The sequence below is a fragment of the Fusarium proliferatum genome (genome assembly GCF_900067095.1).
Source record: "Fusarium proliferatum ET1 genome assembly, contig: FPRO_scaffold002, whole genome shotgun sequence".
NCBI classification, from domain to species: Eukaryota; Fungi; Ascomycota; class Sordariomycetes; order Hypocreales; family Nectriaceae; genus Fusarium; species Fusarium proliferatum.
The window spans coordinates 1914786-1933280 of NW_022194791.1; the positions used below are offsets into that span (position 1 = coordinate 1914786).

General features: G+C 49.6%; 6 protein-coding genes across 6 annotated transcripts; 4 read left to right on the top strand and 2 right to left on the bottom strand.

The window, feature by feature from the left end:
• Positions 1–40: 40 nt before the first annotated feature.
• FPRO_03147 (putative Golgi apparatus membrane protein TVP18) lies at positions 41–721 on the top strand (the record flags this gene model as incomplete). Its single annotated transcript, XM_031226673.1, has 4 exons — positions 41–77; positions 131–146; positions 276–371; positions 421–721. The coding sequence occupies 4 exons, from the start codon at positions 41–43 to the stop codon at positions 719–721; spliced, it is 450 nt and encodes a 149-aa protein (XP_031077186.1).
• A 3165-nt stretch (positions 722–3886) lies between these two features.
• Positions 3887–6767, top strand: FPRO_03146 (uncharacterized protein; the record flags this gene model as incomplete). Its single annotated transcript, XM_031226674.1, has 2 exons — positions 3887–4802; positions 4849–6767. The coding sequence occupies 2 exons, from the start codon at positions 3887–3889 to the stop codon at positions 6765–6767; spliced, it is 2835 nt and encodes a 944-aa protein (XP_031077187.1).
• Positions 6768–6981: 214 nt separating this feature from the next.
• FPRO_03145 (uncharacterized protein) lies at positions 6982–8178 on the bottom strand (the record flags this gene model as incomplete). The annotated part of the gene is made up of 1 exon (XM_031226675.1): positions 6982–8178. One exon carries the CDS (start codon positions 8176–8178, stop codon positions 6982–6984), a length of 1197 nt encoding a protein of 398 aa, XP_031077188.1.
• Positions 8179–8589: 411 nt separating this feature from the next.
• On the top strand, positions 8590–13485 carry FPRO_03144 (uncharacterized protein; the record flags this gene model as incomplete). Its single annotated transcript, XM_031226676.1, has 4 exons — positions 8590–8634; positions 8696–10057; positions 10107–10199; positions 10249–13485. The coding sequence occupies 4 exons, from the start codon at positions 8590–8592 to the stop codon at positions 13483–13485; spliced, it is 4737 nt and encodes a 1578-aa protein (XP_031077189.1).
• Positions 13486–13544: 59 nt separating this feature from the next.
• Positions 13545–16948, bottom strand: FPRO_03143 (uncharacterized protein; the record flags this gene model as incomplete). The annotated part of the gene is made up of 7 exons (XM_031226677.1): positions 13545–13614; positions 13660–13877; positions 13926–14305; positions 14348–14576; positions 14623–15491; positions 15543–15873; positions 15923–16948. The coding sequence occupies 7 exons, from the start codon at positions 16946–16948 to the stop codon at positions 13545–13547; spliced, it is 3123 nt and encodes a 1040-aa protein (XP_031077190.1).
• A 976-nt stretch (positions 16949–17924) lies between these two features.
• On the top strand, positions 17925–18384 carry FPRO_03142 (uncharacterized protein; the record flags this gene model as incomplete). Its single annotated transcript, XM_031226678.1, has 2 exons — positions 17925–18184; positions 18294–18384. 2 exons carry the CDS (start codon positions 17925–17927, stop codon positions 18382–18384), a joined length of 351 nt encoding a protein of 116 aa, XP_031077191.1.
• Positions 18385–18495: the final 111 nt, after the last annotated feature.

The following is an 18495-nucleotide window of genomic DNA, read 5'->3' on the forward strand; positions in this document are numbered from 1 at the left end:
CTCCAAGCCCGAATACGAAAGCTCGACGTAAGCTAGCAAGATGACGCTCAAGGAGGAGTTCCAAACGCGAAACTTCAGTATGTCGCTCTCGATTGACTGCGCTTTGTGGGAGATACTAATATTCGTGTAGGCATCTACGGACAATGGTAGGCTACAAACAATCCTCGGCTGTATACAGCTTCAATCATAGCTATTGACCTGTTAAGCCACTTTGCGACATGACCCATACCGAATCATCTACGATGTAACAACCGACTGACACTACTTGTGCATAGGCTTGGAATTCTTTCCATGATCATCTGTCTGGCTGTTGGAATCGCCAACATCTTTTCGTTTAATGTAGTTCGCATTATCTTCTGCGCCTTTGCTATGTAAGAATCACCCATGTCATGATGAAGCATCGATATTAACCATCCACAGCGCATCGGCCTTTGTCATTCTTTTCATCGAGGTCCCTCTTCTTCTCCGAATCTGCCCAACCTCCGGCAAGTTCGATGAGACGATTCGCAAGATCTCGACCAACTATATGCGCGCAGCCGCCTATGGCGTCATGTCTGCTCTGCAGTTCATTAGCAATGTTAGCGGTGCAAGCAGCTTGATTGCCGCTGCTGTCTTCCTGCTACTGACTGCTCTTTGCTACCTGCTTGCCGGTATCAAGGGCCAGGCCTTTGTCGGCAGCAAGACCCTCGGTGGTCAGGGTGTTGCGCAGATGATTGTGTAGGCTCGTCAGTTGCCAGCCCGACCAATTTCGTGGCTCGACCACGAAGCGGACGAACCACTATTCAAGTTGACACATTGCACCGTGGCGTTCGCCGAATACAGGAGGCACCTAAGGCTTTCCATAGCTCGCAGGTGCAGGAGGACGGTGATGATGATGGAAAATCTGCTTATCTCGAAGATTTAGGTTCCTGCCAAGAGCAGCGGCCTGTATACCCAGCTGGATTTGGCGTCTGGGTTGAGGAACGGCTCATGTTTTGATTGAAGTTGATGGCATTTCGTGAACGAGTTTCAACGACTACGTTATTTCAAGTTGTTTCGCTAAAATTCGAATTCATTTCTTGTATTTCTGCTCATCAGATCGTACTGTGACGATGTTGGTGCTGCTTCGATGCATTTGCCTGCTGGCAGATATCGTTCTATGCTATCTATCTAGAGGAGGAAAGAAAACTCAGGACCTTATTCTTAAATGACAAAAAGACTTAAGTAACTTCATATAAGTTTAGGATATCTTTTACGGGGTTTATTTTAATGCCTTATATTAAGGTCTGGTATTTTCTTGCCCTCAGAAGGCTATGAATAGCATTTCTAGAAAGCTATTGATAGCTCTCGGGATCGCCGCCATATCAATATGGCTATTCACCCATGTTCATCATGTGATAAGAACTGCAATGTGCTCAAATTAGCGGCATATCAAAGATGGAAACTTAGTGTTCAGATTCTAGACAAAGGAGCACTTGTGGAAGGTCGTGCTCAAAGCTATGGTTCCCTCGTGATATGATACCCAGGTCTTTTTGATGGGCGCTAGTTTGAATTTGGTTGATGGCTGAACGAACTCGACATTTGCTCGATTCGAGACCTCTTTGACGTCCATACGGATGCTGCAAAAGATTTTGCTTGCTTTCACACCAACGAGCTTCGTGCCATGGCGTTTCACCAAACCAGTGCTTCTCTTTAACACGTTCAAGGATAACCCATTACGGTTATAGAATGAGTCATAGAACATTACAAGGCCATATGTTCAACACGATACGAGAGTTTGCATGTCTAGGGTAGCCGGACCGGTCAACTGGAGCTCTGGTTACGGAGATGGCGTCAGAACGGACCTTTTGGGACAGCTGTGCAAAACTTCTCGGTCTGATGGCATCATGTACAGGGTGGAGAGGCCAGACGGGTTGTGATTCGACTGGAGGATCGTGATACTGTAAGGTGTCCAGGGGAAACAAAGTTTGTTCCATCACAGGTGGGCGATCATCGACACCAGCCTTTGCTTCTGCTTCTATTTTACAACAACACAGAAGCTGAAAGAAGTTTAGAATCTCAAAACAACGAGATCGTCATTGGCCTTTGTTACCTGATCCAATTCGAGACTCCAGTTTTCCTCGGAGACCACGATAGTACATACTTGTCCCTGAACAGTACATCATTTTGTAGGAACAAAGGGGCTCGTGGTCTCTTACCAACAACGTTTTCACTTGCAACGCATGGTTTGATAGCTCCGTTCCAGCTGGTCAGGCGACCGTCAGGTTTGTTCACCGTACCGTCCAGTAGCACGCCGTCGAGTAAGCGTCATTCTTCTGACCTCTTATGGACGGGAGCGTCAACAGGAAGAAAATAGCCGGCTGTAGCATCGATCGGTTGGTGGGGAATAGACTGCAGGAGATCCCCGCCATGATGAACTACGGCGGGTCGGCGGGAGCGAGCTGTTGAGGGAGACTCTGAGTGAGTAAAGTACCTCCTTGGTCACCTACCTAGGTACCTAGGTACCTACCAACGGTTCTTTCTTACCTTATGATGATATCTCGACACCAAAAGGCAACGCTACCTTTGCATGCATAATTTCAAGACAGAAACGAGCACCTGCATTGATCTGGCTGTCGCACCGCGCGTCTCAAGTTTCAACAATGGGATTGGACAGAAGGACAACCATAGACTCATGGAACCGTACACGGACAGACAGATTCAGGGACTTCCATGGGACTGGACTGTGGTATCATAGTTATGCGGGGGGCACTGTATCCAGGGCCATGCAAGTGACGAAAATGCTTTATTTGGAAAGCTCTGAGGTAAGCTTCAGAACAGAGGTCAACGATGGGATGAGGTTATAAAATGTACTCAATTCGTGCTCTGACATGAGCAGAATACACGAATTGCAGCTGAAAACCGAATCAAAGCTCCCACTCAAAGATCGTCGAGGATAGAGCAGCTTCTTTGCATTCTCCATCTTCTCAACTCTTCAAAACAATCCACGATCTAGCTACAGTGTTGATCAGAAACGCCTCGCACCGTCCGACTTGGCGCCATCGCCATCCCTGTTTTCACAACCAGTGACGATGAGCAAAAGTCACCAGCAGCTCCGGTGGCACTTCCTGTCACCTGGACGTTCCATTTTGTATCGTATGTATTGAGGCCAGAGTCTGGCATATAAATACACTGATCTAGTCAGGCCCACTGCCAGCTTGAAAATGCGCACTTAATAGCTTTTGTACATCTCGTCTCGTCTTATCTGACACCTCAAATCCCCAACCAAAGCCGGTTGTTAGTTAGTATTGAACTATACTACATATATCTGCACTGCTTGTGCCTGGGCCAATCAATACCAATCACGGCAACCCCATTGGTAAGTTTCTTCGTCCCTGAGCAAAAGATCAATCAATCGGTGTGCGACGGGCGCAACAGTTGGTGGGCGCAGCAGGGTGTGCCCGTATGTGGCATTGGATTTCTATCGCTTTCTGATAGCAATGGATCCATTCACAGGCGGCGCCTCTAACTCGTGAACCGTGGATCCGATAAGCCCAGGGGCTGGTCCAGCACTGTAGGTACAGTACAGTACCGTACCTCAGCTGGAACAACCTACAGGCACGGCACGGGCACATGGATGGACGGAATCTTGTTGATGGGACTTTAGACTGGGATCGAGGCCAACAAATGCCTTTAAATACCAGTCTATGCCCCTGTCACGGATAAGTTCCAATTCGTGCTATAGCTTCCAATTGCCTTGGTTCTACAATTGTTATTCGAACTCATACTAATTGTTTAGTATTGACCATTCTTTGGTCGCCCCAGATTATCATCACACAACCCGTCTTACATGAAACCTGCACTTACCTCTCTTGTTTTGTTTCGTCAACTTTCTATAATCGCTCCTCCGAGCATCTAAACATCAACAATGACCGCTGCCGCCATGCAACAACCTCCCGTTATCCCCCCCCGCCCGGCTAAGGGCCAGGACAAGAACGATTCCACGGCCAATGTTCCCAAGATTCCACCTCGTCCTTCATCGAAACGATTTGACCGCTCGATATCTCCCAATCCCGATCGATTCGCTCCCTCACCTTTCAACGAGGGCATTCCTCAAAAGAGTCCCATCTCTGCCCGATTCAACCCGAACGATGCTCGTCAGGATCCAATCAACCGCCCAACCAGCGTTTCGATGCCTTCGATTGGCCAGGAGGGTGCTGAGTACAGTGCCGTGACCCACGAAGTCAAGCCTGACGAGGTCCAGGTCGACGAGGACAACAGAGCTGCGTCACCCGAACAAACACGTACCATTGCGGAGGACCTTAAGCTTCATGCGCCCAAACCTTCCCTGCCAGCGCAAAGCGCCAAGCAGCGTGTCCAGGCTGTTACCCGCACCGACTCCGACAAGGCAGCACAATTTGGCATTGGTCGCCCTGGATCTACACAGGGCAACAAGAAGCAGTCCAGCACCAATGTATCGGTCAGTGATGGCCGTCCTGAGGTGGAAGATGAGCATGGTATTCCCGAAATCGGCCAGCGCGTGCCCATGAACCCTCATCTTGGTGACGTTCAGGCCCCTTCGCCTGGCCCTGGGTCTGAGGAATTTAAGAAGCACCATCACCGCAAGCATAGCTCTCGTGGTGGACCTCCGGGTAGCTACGGCCTCCACGGCCATGGTGTTGCGCCATTGGACAAACTCGAGAAGGAATACTACGAGAAGCATCCTGAAGCCCTTAAGAGGGAACATCAGACTCCTCTACATGATCGTCAAAATGACTTTGCCATGAGCAAGGATGACCTGAACAAACTGGTCAGAGACACTCGATCTCGTGGCGCCGGTTTAGGTAAGTTGCGAATAAACTTGTGCTCGCACTAGCTAATGAGATACAGGCACATCTGGTTATCAGGCTACGCCTACTGATGAAGTTGGCTTCCAGGCCAGTGAAGAATACACTTCTCGCCTTTCTCCCCGACCCGCTTCCACCAATGAAGGCCAGGTTCAGCCCCTGTCATTCAAGTCGGAGATCACTGGCCCCGATGGTGAACATACTGTGCACGTTGACGATCCTAAGCACCCAGAGTACCGCTCGTATGGTAACGAGGATCCTGCTGTAGACGAGGAGGACCATGAATACACTGCACCCATTTTGGCTGCCGACGAAGTCAAGAATGATGATTCTTCTTACAGCCAGCGTCCTGCTGTTCATCCTCCCGCTGACCGTCGAGGTAGCGGTGATTTGGAGGAACCAACAAGCCGACCTCTGAGCAGGTCTAGCAGACCCAAGAGCAGACCCACAAGCATCTATAAGAACAATGACTCTCAAGAATTTGCTCCCACTTCTCTGGATGACGTGGAAGAATATGAGCCTCTTTTCCCTGAAGAGGGGAAGAAGGAAGCTCAGAAGCCAGCACCTGGCAACAAGGCACGACACTATTTCCCTAGCAAGGACATTTGGGAGGATGCCCCGGACAGCGTGCACTTCACTGTTGAGGTTTCGACACCTGATCAGGCGGAACAGACAGAGCAGACAGAGGAGCCTCGACGACGATCATCCGCAATGGATCGTCCTAAAACCCCAGCTCATATCTTTGCTCAGAGACAAGAGGAACTTGCCGAGCAAGAGGCCAGAGGTCCTGTGGATATTCAGCCCCCTAAGAACCATGACAAGCCAATATGGTACGAATCAAAGGAATCTGATTCTTTCCTGAACAACAACAAGAGACCTTCTGCTAGTCAACGATTCCCCAGCAAAGACATTTGGGAAGATGCTCCCGAGAGCCAGCTCTACGAGACTACTATCTCTGATACCCCAGAACCCGAGGTCAAGGAGGAGCCCAAGGAGGAACTTACGGAGCAGAACAAGCCTTCAATTCCGGAGCGACCGGCTAGAAAAGCATCTGAGGATCGTCCTGCAATTCCGGAGCGACCCAAGCCCAAGCACACAACGAGCGATGAGGGCAAGTCAAAACCTCCCGTGTCTGACAAGCCAAAGCCTCAGATCCCTCCTCGACCTACAAAAGCCTCATCAGGAGACTCGGCAGAGCCTAAACAGAAGCCTCCCGTGCCTAGCCGACCGGCCGGTAGCAAGATTGCCGCCCTTCAAGCAGGCTTTATGAGCGATCTGAACAAGCGTCTCAAGCTAGGGCCCCAGGCCCCTAAGAAGGAGGATACCAAGCCGCAAGAGGATTTGACGGAAGAGAAGGAGAAGGCCCCGCTTTCGGATGCTCGCAAAGGTCGAGCCCGGGGCCCACAGCGCCGAGCTCCCGCCAAGAGCCCCGCGGCGCCGGCCGTGCAATCTTCAGGTCCTTCTTTGTCATTCTCAACTCCCCAGACTCTTTGGTCTATCGATCTCGAGGGCTCTCTGTCAGTATCTGGTGAACAGACTCCTGTTTCTGAACCAGAGCCAGCGGTGGAAAAGACCGAGGAGCCTGTCGCTGAGCCTGTGACTACCCAAGAACCGTTACCGAAGTCTGAGCCTAATCTGGAGCCCAAGCCGGAGCTCCGATCAGAGCCCGAATCAGAATCAGTTCCAGTGCATAGGGATCCGGAACCCGCAGCAGGAAAGCTACCTCAAGAAGCTGAGCCTGAGCTCCCTGTACAGCAACCTGCTGTGGAACCTTCCCCAGAGCCTGCTCCAGAGGCGTCTCTCCAAGAACCCGAGCCTGAGCGTGAACAAGAACCAACCCAAGTTGAAAAGAGTCTCGTTACGAACACAGCTGGTGAGAGTATCTTGGAGACCATTGTGGACAAGACGGAGGGAGGTGATGCAGTTGAGCCTGTTGCCGTATCCGATGAAGTAAAGCAGTAAAAAAACAAGGAATGTTAGCAGGCGTATCGAGGGGGAGATGGGCATATTGTTAATGGTCGAGCTGGCAACGTAATCAGAATTGAGTTTGTTTTCAGCGTTATCAAAACAAAATAAACCACAGCAGCAAAGCTCATTGAATTATGCTTTCTTCATTTGTGCTACATGAAAAATACATAACTACAGGCATATGCAGTCTTTTTGTACAATGCTTACTCTACTTGCGCCCCCAGGCCTTCTCCTGATCCACGCCCTTCCTTTCTCTTTCAACAAGTCGATCGAATTCATCTTGCGCCTGTTCTTTTGCGACTGCCCTTTCCTCGTCCGATTTACTGAAAGAAAAACTGTCACTAGAGCTACCAGCGGACCTACTGTCCCAGCCAGATTGTGATTCTGGCTGAGACCCGGTCTGAGAACGGGCAGCCCAGGCACGGGACTGGTAATCAGATTGCTGGGGTGGCCCTTGTGATTGTTGTCGAATGCGTTCCCACGCAGAACCAGCAGGAGGAGATGCTGGTTTATTGCGGGAAGAGGAAGCGATTGGTGAAGCATCATCATCATCATCTAGAACGCTCCAGTCGTCATTGGGTCGTTGACTTTGTTGCGTTGTGGTCGAGGATTGCGCCTTATCCCAGGACTGGGTAGGGGTGGGCTGATATCTACTCTCAGAGCTGGTTTTGCTTGAATCATTACTGGCCCAAGGGTCGTTGTCATCACTTTTATGCACATCCCTCCCTGTAAAAGGTGCTCTTGAGATGGTTGGGTTGCTCATTACGTCCTTGACACGCTCGGCTGCATCCTTGGTGAACTGTTTCAAGCGGGGGTCATTTGTCATGGCAGCTTCGGTTCGAATGAAACTGACAGCCCGGAATGCGGGCTCAATCATTAGCATTATGACAGCGGCGTAGGCTGTAAATCGAAGACAATGCCATGTTGCGCGAGGGTAAGCTCCACGGATCTTCTTGTTTGTGAAAATGCTAGTGGCCTCATTTGGGTTGAATCGGCCGCCGAGCTTGGGCTTATAGAAGGGGAATTGCCATGTGCGGCGACCACGATAGGTCATGTATCCAGCGAGTGCGACGCTCAGCCACTTTAAACCGGCGTTGGTATGGATGTTATCGAGGGTATATTCGGCAATGGCTTTTGCTTCCACATCCTCCAAATCTCGACCCAGAGTGGCCGCGAAGCCAGAGACCCGGGACGTCGCAACAAGAAGATTCCAATCACGACGGTAGCCAATTACGGAGGCGTAAAACGGGGGAGAGTATTCTTGAAAGTATCGAGTGACTTGTTCTTTGACGCGGGGTTCATATTGGTTGCGCTGGGCGAGTGCCGACTGGCGCCATTCTTCCATAGAGTGCTTGTAGCTTTCGCGGGACTGGGCAGGGCCAGTGCCATTGGGCTGAGAATCCATCGCGATTGAGTTTCTTGAGGTCGGAAGTAAGTGATTCAGAGTCGGAGTAAGCGTTATGCGGTGTTGTTTCACTGATTCATCGGCTCGAGATCACCAAATAACGGACTTGGCGGGACCAAAAATGGTGACGCTGTGAAGCCTGGTCCACTGACGCACATAGGCCGTTGATGTGTGGAGTCGGGTAGCTTCGTTAGAGCTTTGGAGATGACATGGATGCGCTGCAGCTCCAACCACGCTAAGAGCTTCTCCACGTGACCTGGCAACAACAGCGACAAGGGGTAGCGAATATCGCGACGCGTTTGCCCATTAACTGAACGCGTCTAACTACTTCCTCCACTTCAATTCAAATGTCCCACTATCACCTTACTTTACGGGTTTGGAAATCGGAATGTTCAAGCCCCGGTAGGTATAATGCCTCTACAAAAATCCTACTCGGATCAAGTTGGCCGAACTAAGGTAATGAAAAAAAACTACCTATATATACAGACACAAAGTTGAGCATCACTAACAGTTACAGCGCTTGCCATGGCAGCGATCGAGGAGCAACCCCGTTCAGCAAACACCAAGGCCTCGGGCACTCCAGCCTGTGTCCGAGGTGACCAAGAATAAGCTCAATAAGTTTCAGTACCACCCGTCGAATGGCGAATCAGCCACAGAGAGCACAGAAAACGATCAGAATGTATCAAACAACCGAACTAAGGATGATACAACAACGACACCCGCTACTCGATTGACCTGGCAAGAGCTGCTCGAGCCTGCAGGTGGTACCGAAGATGACACAACTACTTCGCCGAATGATCGGCTCCTCTGGGACAATAGACAGGATACGTTGTACATGCCAGCATTGTCCCCCATGTTGAACCGCAAAGGAAGAAAACGTGCTAGGAGCTCATCACCTGTTTCATCTCCGGTGGCGGACAAGTCCAATACACCTTCGGTAAACGTCAGGAAGCTGGCGCAGGCCCTCAAGTCACCACACGCGGATCCAACACTGGAATTATGGGACCGATATTCGCTAAATGGAATCGACAACGCAGGTAGCCCTCTAGGACTTGCAAACCCTGCACTTGCACAGTTGATGGTATCGTCTTCGCCACGGCCATCGAAACCAACGGCTGGCGAATCCAATCTCAGACGAGCAATAAGTTGTGGCTTGAATTGGCCCAAAAGGAGAAGGGTGGAAAGATCAACGTCAGGTAGTCGCCTGAGTACTGAGATGGAAGAGATGGAGGCATCCAAGTCTTCAATGGTAAATGCACTGCTTGATACGGTGACTAGTAGCATCAACGGGCCAAGTGATGAGCCCCGCGAGGAGCCCCAAGATGCTCCAGAATCTCCTTCTCCTAAGAAGAGGCGGATATATACCACTAGCAGTGGCTCTCCACGCCTCTCAAAAACCCAAGCCAGGTCTCAAACGCCTGCACAACACCCTGCGCAACAGCATGTTCAAGTTCCGGCTCGACCTCCAGTTCAACTACCACCTCCAGAACCTGCTTCCTCGGACTATGGTGATGATGACTTTGACGAATTTGACGACGACACCATAATGCAACTTGAAGCCAGCATCAACACTACTCAATTGGAAACAAATCCACAACCAGATGTAGCAGTAGCCGAAAACAACCCAGTATCCGAGATCGAGCACAAGACACCGGGAAGGTTTGACCGGAAGCTGGACGAATTTGACGACTTGGACGATGACTTCTTCGACGAGGCAGAAGATCTCATTACTGCGGACTCTCAACAAGTATCACAGGCTCCAGCAGCAACAGAACTTGATGACTTGGATGACGAATTTGGAGACGCATTTGACGGAGACTTTGATTTTGAAGCCGTGGAATTGGCCGCAACCCAAGCGGCCCAGAACTGCTCCGGAGACGTACGTCGAACAACCTAGGAGGATCCGCCATATGCTAAGTAACAGGTAGAGCCGGAAACCAAGAACAATCCAACGATACCTGGTAACGAATGTCTTGGAGGGCGAGTATACGGATCAATACGGACATGCACGGCCAGAAAAGGTAAACTAGTCGACAATTATGCTCGAATATTACTGATTCGCAATTTCAGATTCTTCTCATTCAGGCCGACAATTCAAAAGATATCAAGACGGTTCACCTGAGGGCTTCATGGTTTGACACACCAGCCCACGCAGATGCCTACGTTCACATTATAGGCGATTTCTCTTTAAGAGGTCAATGTATCGTTGACGATGGCCAAAATCTCCTTATCTTACACCCTGATCAACTCATATCCGCGACTGTGGTGGCTGATTCGTTCGGTTGCATGCGCCGTGCTGTGCTGCAAGATCGAGTCAAGGCCACCAGTCCTCCCACACCACCCCTTATCTACGGAACAATGCTACACGAAATTTTCCAAGAGGCCCTTCTTGCTAACAAGTGGGATCTCCCTTTCTTATGCGCCGTCATCGACCGAATAACAGAAAAGCATGTCGAGGACCTCTATACTATCAAAGTTGGCATACCTTCAGCTCGAGAGCATCTGCAATCGAAAATGACCGAATTGAGTTACTGGGCTGGCGCTTTCGTATCTTTCCGCCCAAAGGAGGATGCGGTAGTTGAAGACCGAAACGGGAAAAAGGCAAATATGGCCGTTACCAAGCTCTTGGATGTTGAGGAACACGTGTGGTCCCCAATGTACGGACTCAAGGGCAACATCGACGCAACCGTTGAAGTTGCAATGCAAGATGGAAATGATATTCGGACTTTGACTGTGCCGTTTGAGGTCAAGACGGGTAAACATGCAAACAGTAACCATATGGCTCAAACTGCACTCTATACTTTGCTCTTATCGGACCGCTACGATATTGAAATTGCGTATGGGATCCTCTACTATATGGAAACATCCAAGACGATGCGTATTCCCGCAATCCGACACGAGCTCCGACACATGATCATGCAAAGAAATCAACTAGCATGCTACGTTCGAGAAAGGAGTGTTCAGTTGCCACCAATGCTCAAGAGCAAGCACATGTGTGGAAAATGCTACGCCAAGACATCGTGTTTCATCTACCATCGACTCGCTGACGACGGAGATGGAGACTCGAGTGGCATGAACGAGAAATTTGATGAGCTCGTCAAGCATTTAACCCCTCATCATCAACAATTCTTCATCAAGTGGGAGAATTTACTGACCAAAGAAGAGAAAGAGAGCCAAAAAACCAAAAGAGAGTTATGGACAATGACTAGTGTTGAACGAGAAAAGAAATCTCGATGCTTTGCAGATGTTATCATCGAAGAGGGTTCGGCTTCAGTCGACACGGACAACCCTAGGATCAATCGATACCACTACACCTTTGTCAAGCGAGTTCAAGTTTCAGGATTCTCATTCCTGGAGTCTGAGTTGTCAGTCGGAGAGCCAATTGTGGTCTCTGACGAGGAGGGCCACTTCGCCTTGGCCATAGGCTACGTTACAGCAGTCAAGAGGCAACGAATCAGTGTCGCAGTTGACAGGCGACTCCATAACGCCCGCATTCGGCAACCTGGCTTTGACGAGAGGGATAATCAGATTTTTGCTAGCATTATGGACGTTGCCCACGAGGGAGCGACACAGGACGAGGCAACAGGCAAAATTAAAGAGGCCCCTATTCGCTATCGACTCGACCAAGATGAATTCAGCAACGGGATGGCGACTGTTCGTAACAACCTCGTCCAGATGATGGCAGACGATATCGTGGGATCGCGGCAAATTCGACGACTGATCGTCGATCTAGAAGCACCAAGATTCAAGGCTGCGCCAACTCAGTACATCGTGTCGGATCGAGATAGTCTCAATGTTGATCAACATCGAGCCATCGAAAAAGTCATGAGTGCTCAAGACTACGCACTTGTTCTTGGAATGCCTGGTACTGGAAAAACAACAACAATTGCTCATATCATCCGCGCTTTAACATCTCAGGGGAAGAGTGTACTTCTGACCTCGCATACACACACTGCTGTGGACAACATTCTGCTAAAGCTCAAGGCTGACAAGATACCTATCCTTCGTCTCGGTGCCCCCGCTAAAGTGCACCCCGACGTCCAGGACTTCGCTATTCTTGCAGGCCACCCAATGAAGTCGTTCGATGAGATAAAAAATGCATGGCACGGGACACCAATCGTCGCAACGACATGTCTTGGTATCAACCATTCCGTCTTCCATGAACGCTCCTTTGATTACTGTATCGTGGACGAGGCATCGCAAATTACCCTGCCCATCTGCGCTGGTCCGATCAGAATGGCTCGCACTTTTGTCCTTGTTGGTGACCATAATCAGCTCCCTCCCGTGGTAAAGAACGAAGAAGCACGTGAAGGCGGTCTCGATGTCAGCCTGTTCAAACTCTTATCCGATACTCACCCCGAATCGGTCGTCAACCTGGAGCATCAGTATCGTATGTGTGAGGATATCATGACTCTGAGCAACACTCTCATATATAATGGAAGGCTTCGGTGTGGTACAGAGCAGCTTCGAAGGCGGAAACTTGAAGTTCCACGAATGGAGGCTCTCATGCAGCGACACTACGATGCATCAAACATCAATGCAGCAACTCCCCGGTCGTTCTGCGCTGCCCCCGGTCCGAATCGATGCTGGCTATATGACCTTCTCGATAGCGAGACTCGCGTGCGTTTCATTAACACTGACACAATCCAACCTCCGGTTCGTGAAGAAGCCCAGGGCAAACGAATCGTCAACTCAGCTGAAGTCCGCATCGTTTCTCAGCTCGTTGACAGCCTTTTGACAGTTGGAATTCCAGCTTCTGAAATTGGTGTGATGACACACTACCGAGCACAGCTTTTTATGCTCAAAGACAAGCTCAAGATGTTCTCCGGAGTAGAGATGCACACAACAGATCGTTTCCAAGGACGAGATAAGGAGGTGATAGTCCTCAGTCTCGTGCGAAGCAATGAAGCGTGCAATATTGGAGACCTGCTGAAGGATTGGAGACGAATCAATGTTGCTTTCACACGAGCCAAAACGAAGCTCCTCGTTGTTGGGAGCAAATCGACACTCAAGGGCAGCGGCAGCGACAGTATGCTAAGCCGATTCATATCTTTGATGGAGGACCGGAATTGGATTTACGAGATGCCTGCCAATGCGCTTGAGAACCATTATTTTGAGGACTTTGGTACACAGATCACAGCCACAGGCCCTACACAAAGGATCAAATCGCCACGGAAGAAAGCTTCTGGAAAGGAGAACCGCAGGCGTTCACCAAAAACGGCCAGGATTAGCGACAAGGCGTTATTAAAAGGGAAACTTATCACGAGGGACATCTTGAACGAAATGACCAACGGCGCATATGTTTGATTAGTGGAACTGGTTTAGCATTGCATTGCATGGATAGGATAAGATCACTATAGGATCAATCAAAGCCGCTCAGGCGATGCATCAGTATCTTCATCGTCCTCTTCTATGGGTTTTGCGGGGCGCTCGAACCTGCTCCTGTTAACAGTGATTCTGTGAATGTGGATAATGACTCACTTCTTTTCTCCTACTATGAGCTTTGTGAACCGCTCCAACTCTTCCAACTGGGCCACACAGCCAGTAAGACTTGCATTGTATGAGTAGCTATATATATCACTCCACGTCTTCTGCCGCTCAAGCTCATACCCCTCAGTATCTTCCTCCATTTCCCTGGCCAGTTCGGCGGTTCTGTGAAGGAGCTTCTTTCTTGCTGCTGCAGCGCTCGGTAGATAGTGCTTCGTGGTTGTTAGCGGGAGCCATCACATGTGAGCTTTCATACTTACAGGAACTTTGCGCTCTGATCGCAATGCTACGGCGAGGATGTACAAGTTCCCGAGGATAGCGGCCACTGCATCACGCCGGTAGCTATGTAGGTGTCCAGCAGCCACGGGATTATCGCGGATGTAGTTTGGATTGTAAAAGAGAGCGGACTGGCGAACAGCGATGAGATACTCAAAGAATCGCTCACATGAGGCAGCGAGACACGAGTAGGGAATTGGATCAAAAGGACCCCGAAGGCGAATTTCGTGACGCGACATGACAAGAAGTTGTCGGATTCTGACAAACCCTTCACGCATCCGACTTTCGAGCATCTCGGATCGTCTGATAGTCTCGGGGGTCGGATCCTTACCCTCATCGAAGTAAACATAGTTTGCAACAACATCTGACGGTCAGCAGAGTCTCAGAGAAAAGATAACAGACATACTTCTGTACATTATACTCATGTATAAAATCATTGATGATAGTGCGATCCGTAGTTCGTGTCGAGCGATAAAGGGCCAAAGCATCCAATTCACAATGATGGGTGCTATAGTGCCGACAAGAAATACCAGACCCTTGTAAACACCCTGCAGTGCAACAGAAGGTCCAAGACTGGCGTCTCGCAAAGTGAGAGATATGACGGCGAAAGATAGACAGCCAACAAGACCGGATCGCTTCATTCAAGTTAGCAATGCCCTGAAACCCAAAGATTAAACGTACCGGATGAGTGCTCTGAGTGAAGCGGTATATCATGGGAATCATGTAGATAGCAGCGAAGACTGCCAGAACATATGGGTTCCCGCCACTCGCTGCATGTGCTGCACCACTCCACGCAGCACCGAGAACGGCTGCAAAAGCACGAGTGAAAAAGTCCTGAATGTTGCCCCCTATGCGAGGGTGGATCATGATCCATCCCACAGCGACAGCCCACCATGCATCATAAAGCGTCCTCCAGAAATAGGCGCTTTCAAAACAACAAGGAAGAGATAGAGCTGAAAGGAGAAGGACAACCTTGGTTGCATACTTTGTTTCAAACCCCTGGCAACGGCGCAGAAGTTTCCATAACTTATAACTCAACCTGTCTTTATGCACCGCGGGACTGCCATGAATGATCGACTCGATCACTGTACAATCTTCTGGTTCAGTGACCGCCTCGTAGTTATCACGAGGATGATGCTTCTCAGATGATCTTGTCGTTTCTATCAATTTTGCAATCTCTGCAAATGTCGCTCGATACATTCCGGCGGTGACGCCCCCACGGTCGTGTCTGACCTGCGCGTTGGTTCTGTATAGAGCTTTCCCGAAAGGATACACAGGAAGGTTGACGCGTATGCTTTTAGATATGGTATACATATCCTGAACTATGGTCATGAGGTTGACAACAGTCCCTGCTGTTTCGCGGACATGTCTCGCGAACACGAGGCATTCAACGGCCTGTCCATGATCGGCGTATGTTTCGGGTCTGTCGTTAGATCTCAGGAGATGATCTTCCGCAGTATCGAAGGCCGCAAGGCTGTTTTGCATGCGCAATTGAACAGGAACGAGGTCAGAAGAAACGTCCTCAGAGGGACCAAAGTGCTTTCGCCAGCCTGTCATATCCATGAGTGCAGCATGACATGTCTTCACACCTTCTGACATACAATCAATGACTTCCCTAGTAGGAGCTGACAGAGCCCGAGCCACCTTACGGCCAGAATCTTCGACCTCGGATTCACTTCCCGCGTCATCTGCAACAGTGATCTCAAGAGTGTCGGACCAGTCCTCGAAAAGGTCCGTATCAGTGTTCATGGCGAGAAGGGCCCTAACCACGCCCTGCACTGAATTACGAAGCTCTCGCACGTCATTCGGGCGGAAGCGAGTGATGGTGATATCGATTCTCATATCTCGATAAGCAAGTGACATGTCCATGAACGTTTTGGCAAGACGTCTCCTGAGTCCTGTATCTCTAGGCCTAGGGATAACAAGGGATTCCTGAGCAGTTAGTATAACGATTATTAAGAAACAAGCGAACTTGACTCACCTGCATAGTATTGAATGACCTATGAAAGGCGACCGCTAGCAGGCGGTTGCCGGCATCAGGAAAGACGAGACAGTTTACCGCCAGTGCAATTGCTTGACCCAACAGCCAAGGAATTCCGTATTGCAGCGGCTTGTGCCAGGTGAAAGCATCACCATCAGTCAGGCCCAGTGTTGTAAACGCGAGGGCTATGCCTGCACATAGAACAGTCTGGTATAGGCGGATAAAGATCGAACGTATTAAGGCAATGCCCGCAAAGAACACAGCAGAAATAACAATGATAATCCAGCCATACGCCTTTAAAGCATCATTCGTTGATTCTGAAATCAAAATGGCAACATAGCCCCAGGCAAGGCCGGCAGCAGTACCAATGATAGTGCCTACTGTGCCATCAACTTGAGAACCCAAATTGCGACCTGGATGGTTTATTATAGTAGATACCACCATGATGTAGTCATTGTAGCCTAGCCATTCGTGGATTGGCTGTATTAGACATAAGATATAGGCGATGAAAAAGGCAAGAAACGACTTGAGAAGCTGGATGCCAGCTCTAGTGGTAGCAACTTTGCGTGTCACTGATTTGAACTCATGGAGTTGCCTTGGGAAAAAGTGTTTTGCTGATAACGGGTGACTCTTCTCGAATTCCTTAGGCAGAGCAGCTTTGGACCGTTCAACAACCTCATCTGGATCTATCGGGTCCGGCTTTAAGAAGAGTGCGTCAAAGAAGCCATCACGCATCTCAGCGACCCCATACGTCTCCATGTTCATTCGATCATCGGAGATAATCTGATCAATCTGCATTATGCTCATGACCGATGGGCTCCTTGGAGAGTCCAAGCTTGGCCTCGCGAGATAGGCTTGAGCGGGTGAAATAGAGCGCCCTCTAGGAGGTTCATGGTCTAAGGTGAATCTCACGTCTAACCCGGTAGGGCTTAGACTTGGACTATCATCCGCAGATGACTCGGCATCTGTTTGAGTTGCATTTTGAGGAGGTCCCGTGATTCGAGTCCGTTGACGGCCACGCTCCATGTTGATGAGAGGTATTAGTGGATTGATGCAGCTATGATGGTATAGAAGAGAACCAAACAGTGTTGACGATACCACCTATTGTGTCGCCCTCGAACATAGGAGAATCGAATTGAATTATATAATGGAGAATTAAAGGTAATTGAATTCAATAAGCTGAGACCATAAGCAATTCGTGGCTGTTCTGTATGTTCGTTGCGGTATTCTTGAAAGGATTGTTTCGTCATCAATTACCCCGGATTCACTCATAGAAAAGTAGAAAGCAATGCTTTAGAAGGAACACGCTTGCAAGAGAAACGCAGAAAAAGACCGGCCTTCGATGAAATGAGTCCAAAAGGGGAACCGCAGAATCCCAAAGAATGATGCAGGATCCAACTATTGGGTCCCGAATAGATCATGTTTTTTGGGCATCGACAAGGCCGTGCATCACTATTGCCAAGACTGGGGTCGACCTGGGAAGCAGGGATTTTAGTGAAAGAAGAAGTTTTCAAGTATAAGTAGAGCTTATGAAAGATATTATATCAGTCACTGCATTCATCGAGTTGACATTGTCACGAATGATTGCATGACGTAGTAATTGAGTTGAGGTTTGAGATAGGGCCAATGCTCTGGTACTGCAGCACCTGCGGAACTCAAACACTCAGAGAGAGGCAGAAAGGTGACCTCAAATCAACTGCGCAATAGTTAGTGATATAGCCAAACTCGACTTAGACTTGATTATGCTCAATTTCTCATTCCTCCTTCTATCCGCTTGAATGGGATTGGATGAGGATATACAAAGTGACTAGCCCAACAGGGGTGCTTATGGCTACCAGGTCACGTGAACCTATCAAATCGAAGTTCAGCAATTACCTAGGTACGCATTCGTTCAGATCAAACAACCAGCATCACGCCCAACGTCACTCAGCCATTGACCTTCCCCCACGCCATCACATCGCCGAATCGAATCCCTCTCAAGATCTCGACGATACGGTCAAACATGACCTTTATCCGCGCTGCCGTCGCGCCCCTGCGCGCCGCACGCTGCATTCGACAACCCCTCTCCTCCAGAGGTTTCTCCGTGTCCGCCCGACGACAAGGAGGCGGCGGCGAGCACCAATTCGATCCTCCTACCGGCTGGCTCTGGGGTGTCAAGCCTGGTGAGAAGCCCGAGCCCGAGGGCTGGGAGTGGCCTACCTATATTCTTCTCGGTAGCCTTGCCGCCACCGCTGTTGCGCTCGCCTTTAAGCCCGATACTACGTGAGTGATTTGCACTCGGAGGATACGCATCGTATTCGACGGATTCAGTCCTTCTCATGGCGAATTTATGGCCGAGACTGATGCGGGGCGTCTACTAACGGCTATACAGTGTCTCTACCTGGGCCCTTGAGGAAGCACGAAGGAGGTTAGAGGAGGAGGGAATCCTGCCCGACCCATCCAAGCAGGACAAGAAGAACTAAGCGGAGGTTACGACATACTGACAGGGGGAAATCCGGTCAATTGTACATGTTATTTTGCATTTGAAGAATGGTATTGCTAGAGGTTTTGGTCTCGAGGTATTACTGTCTAGT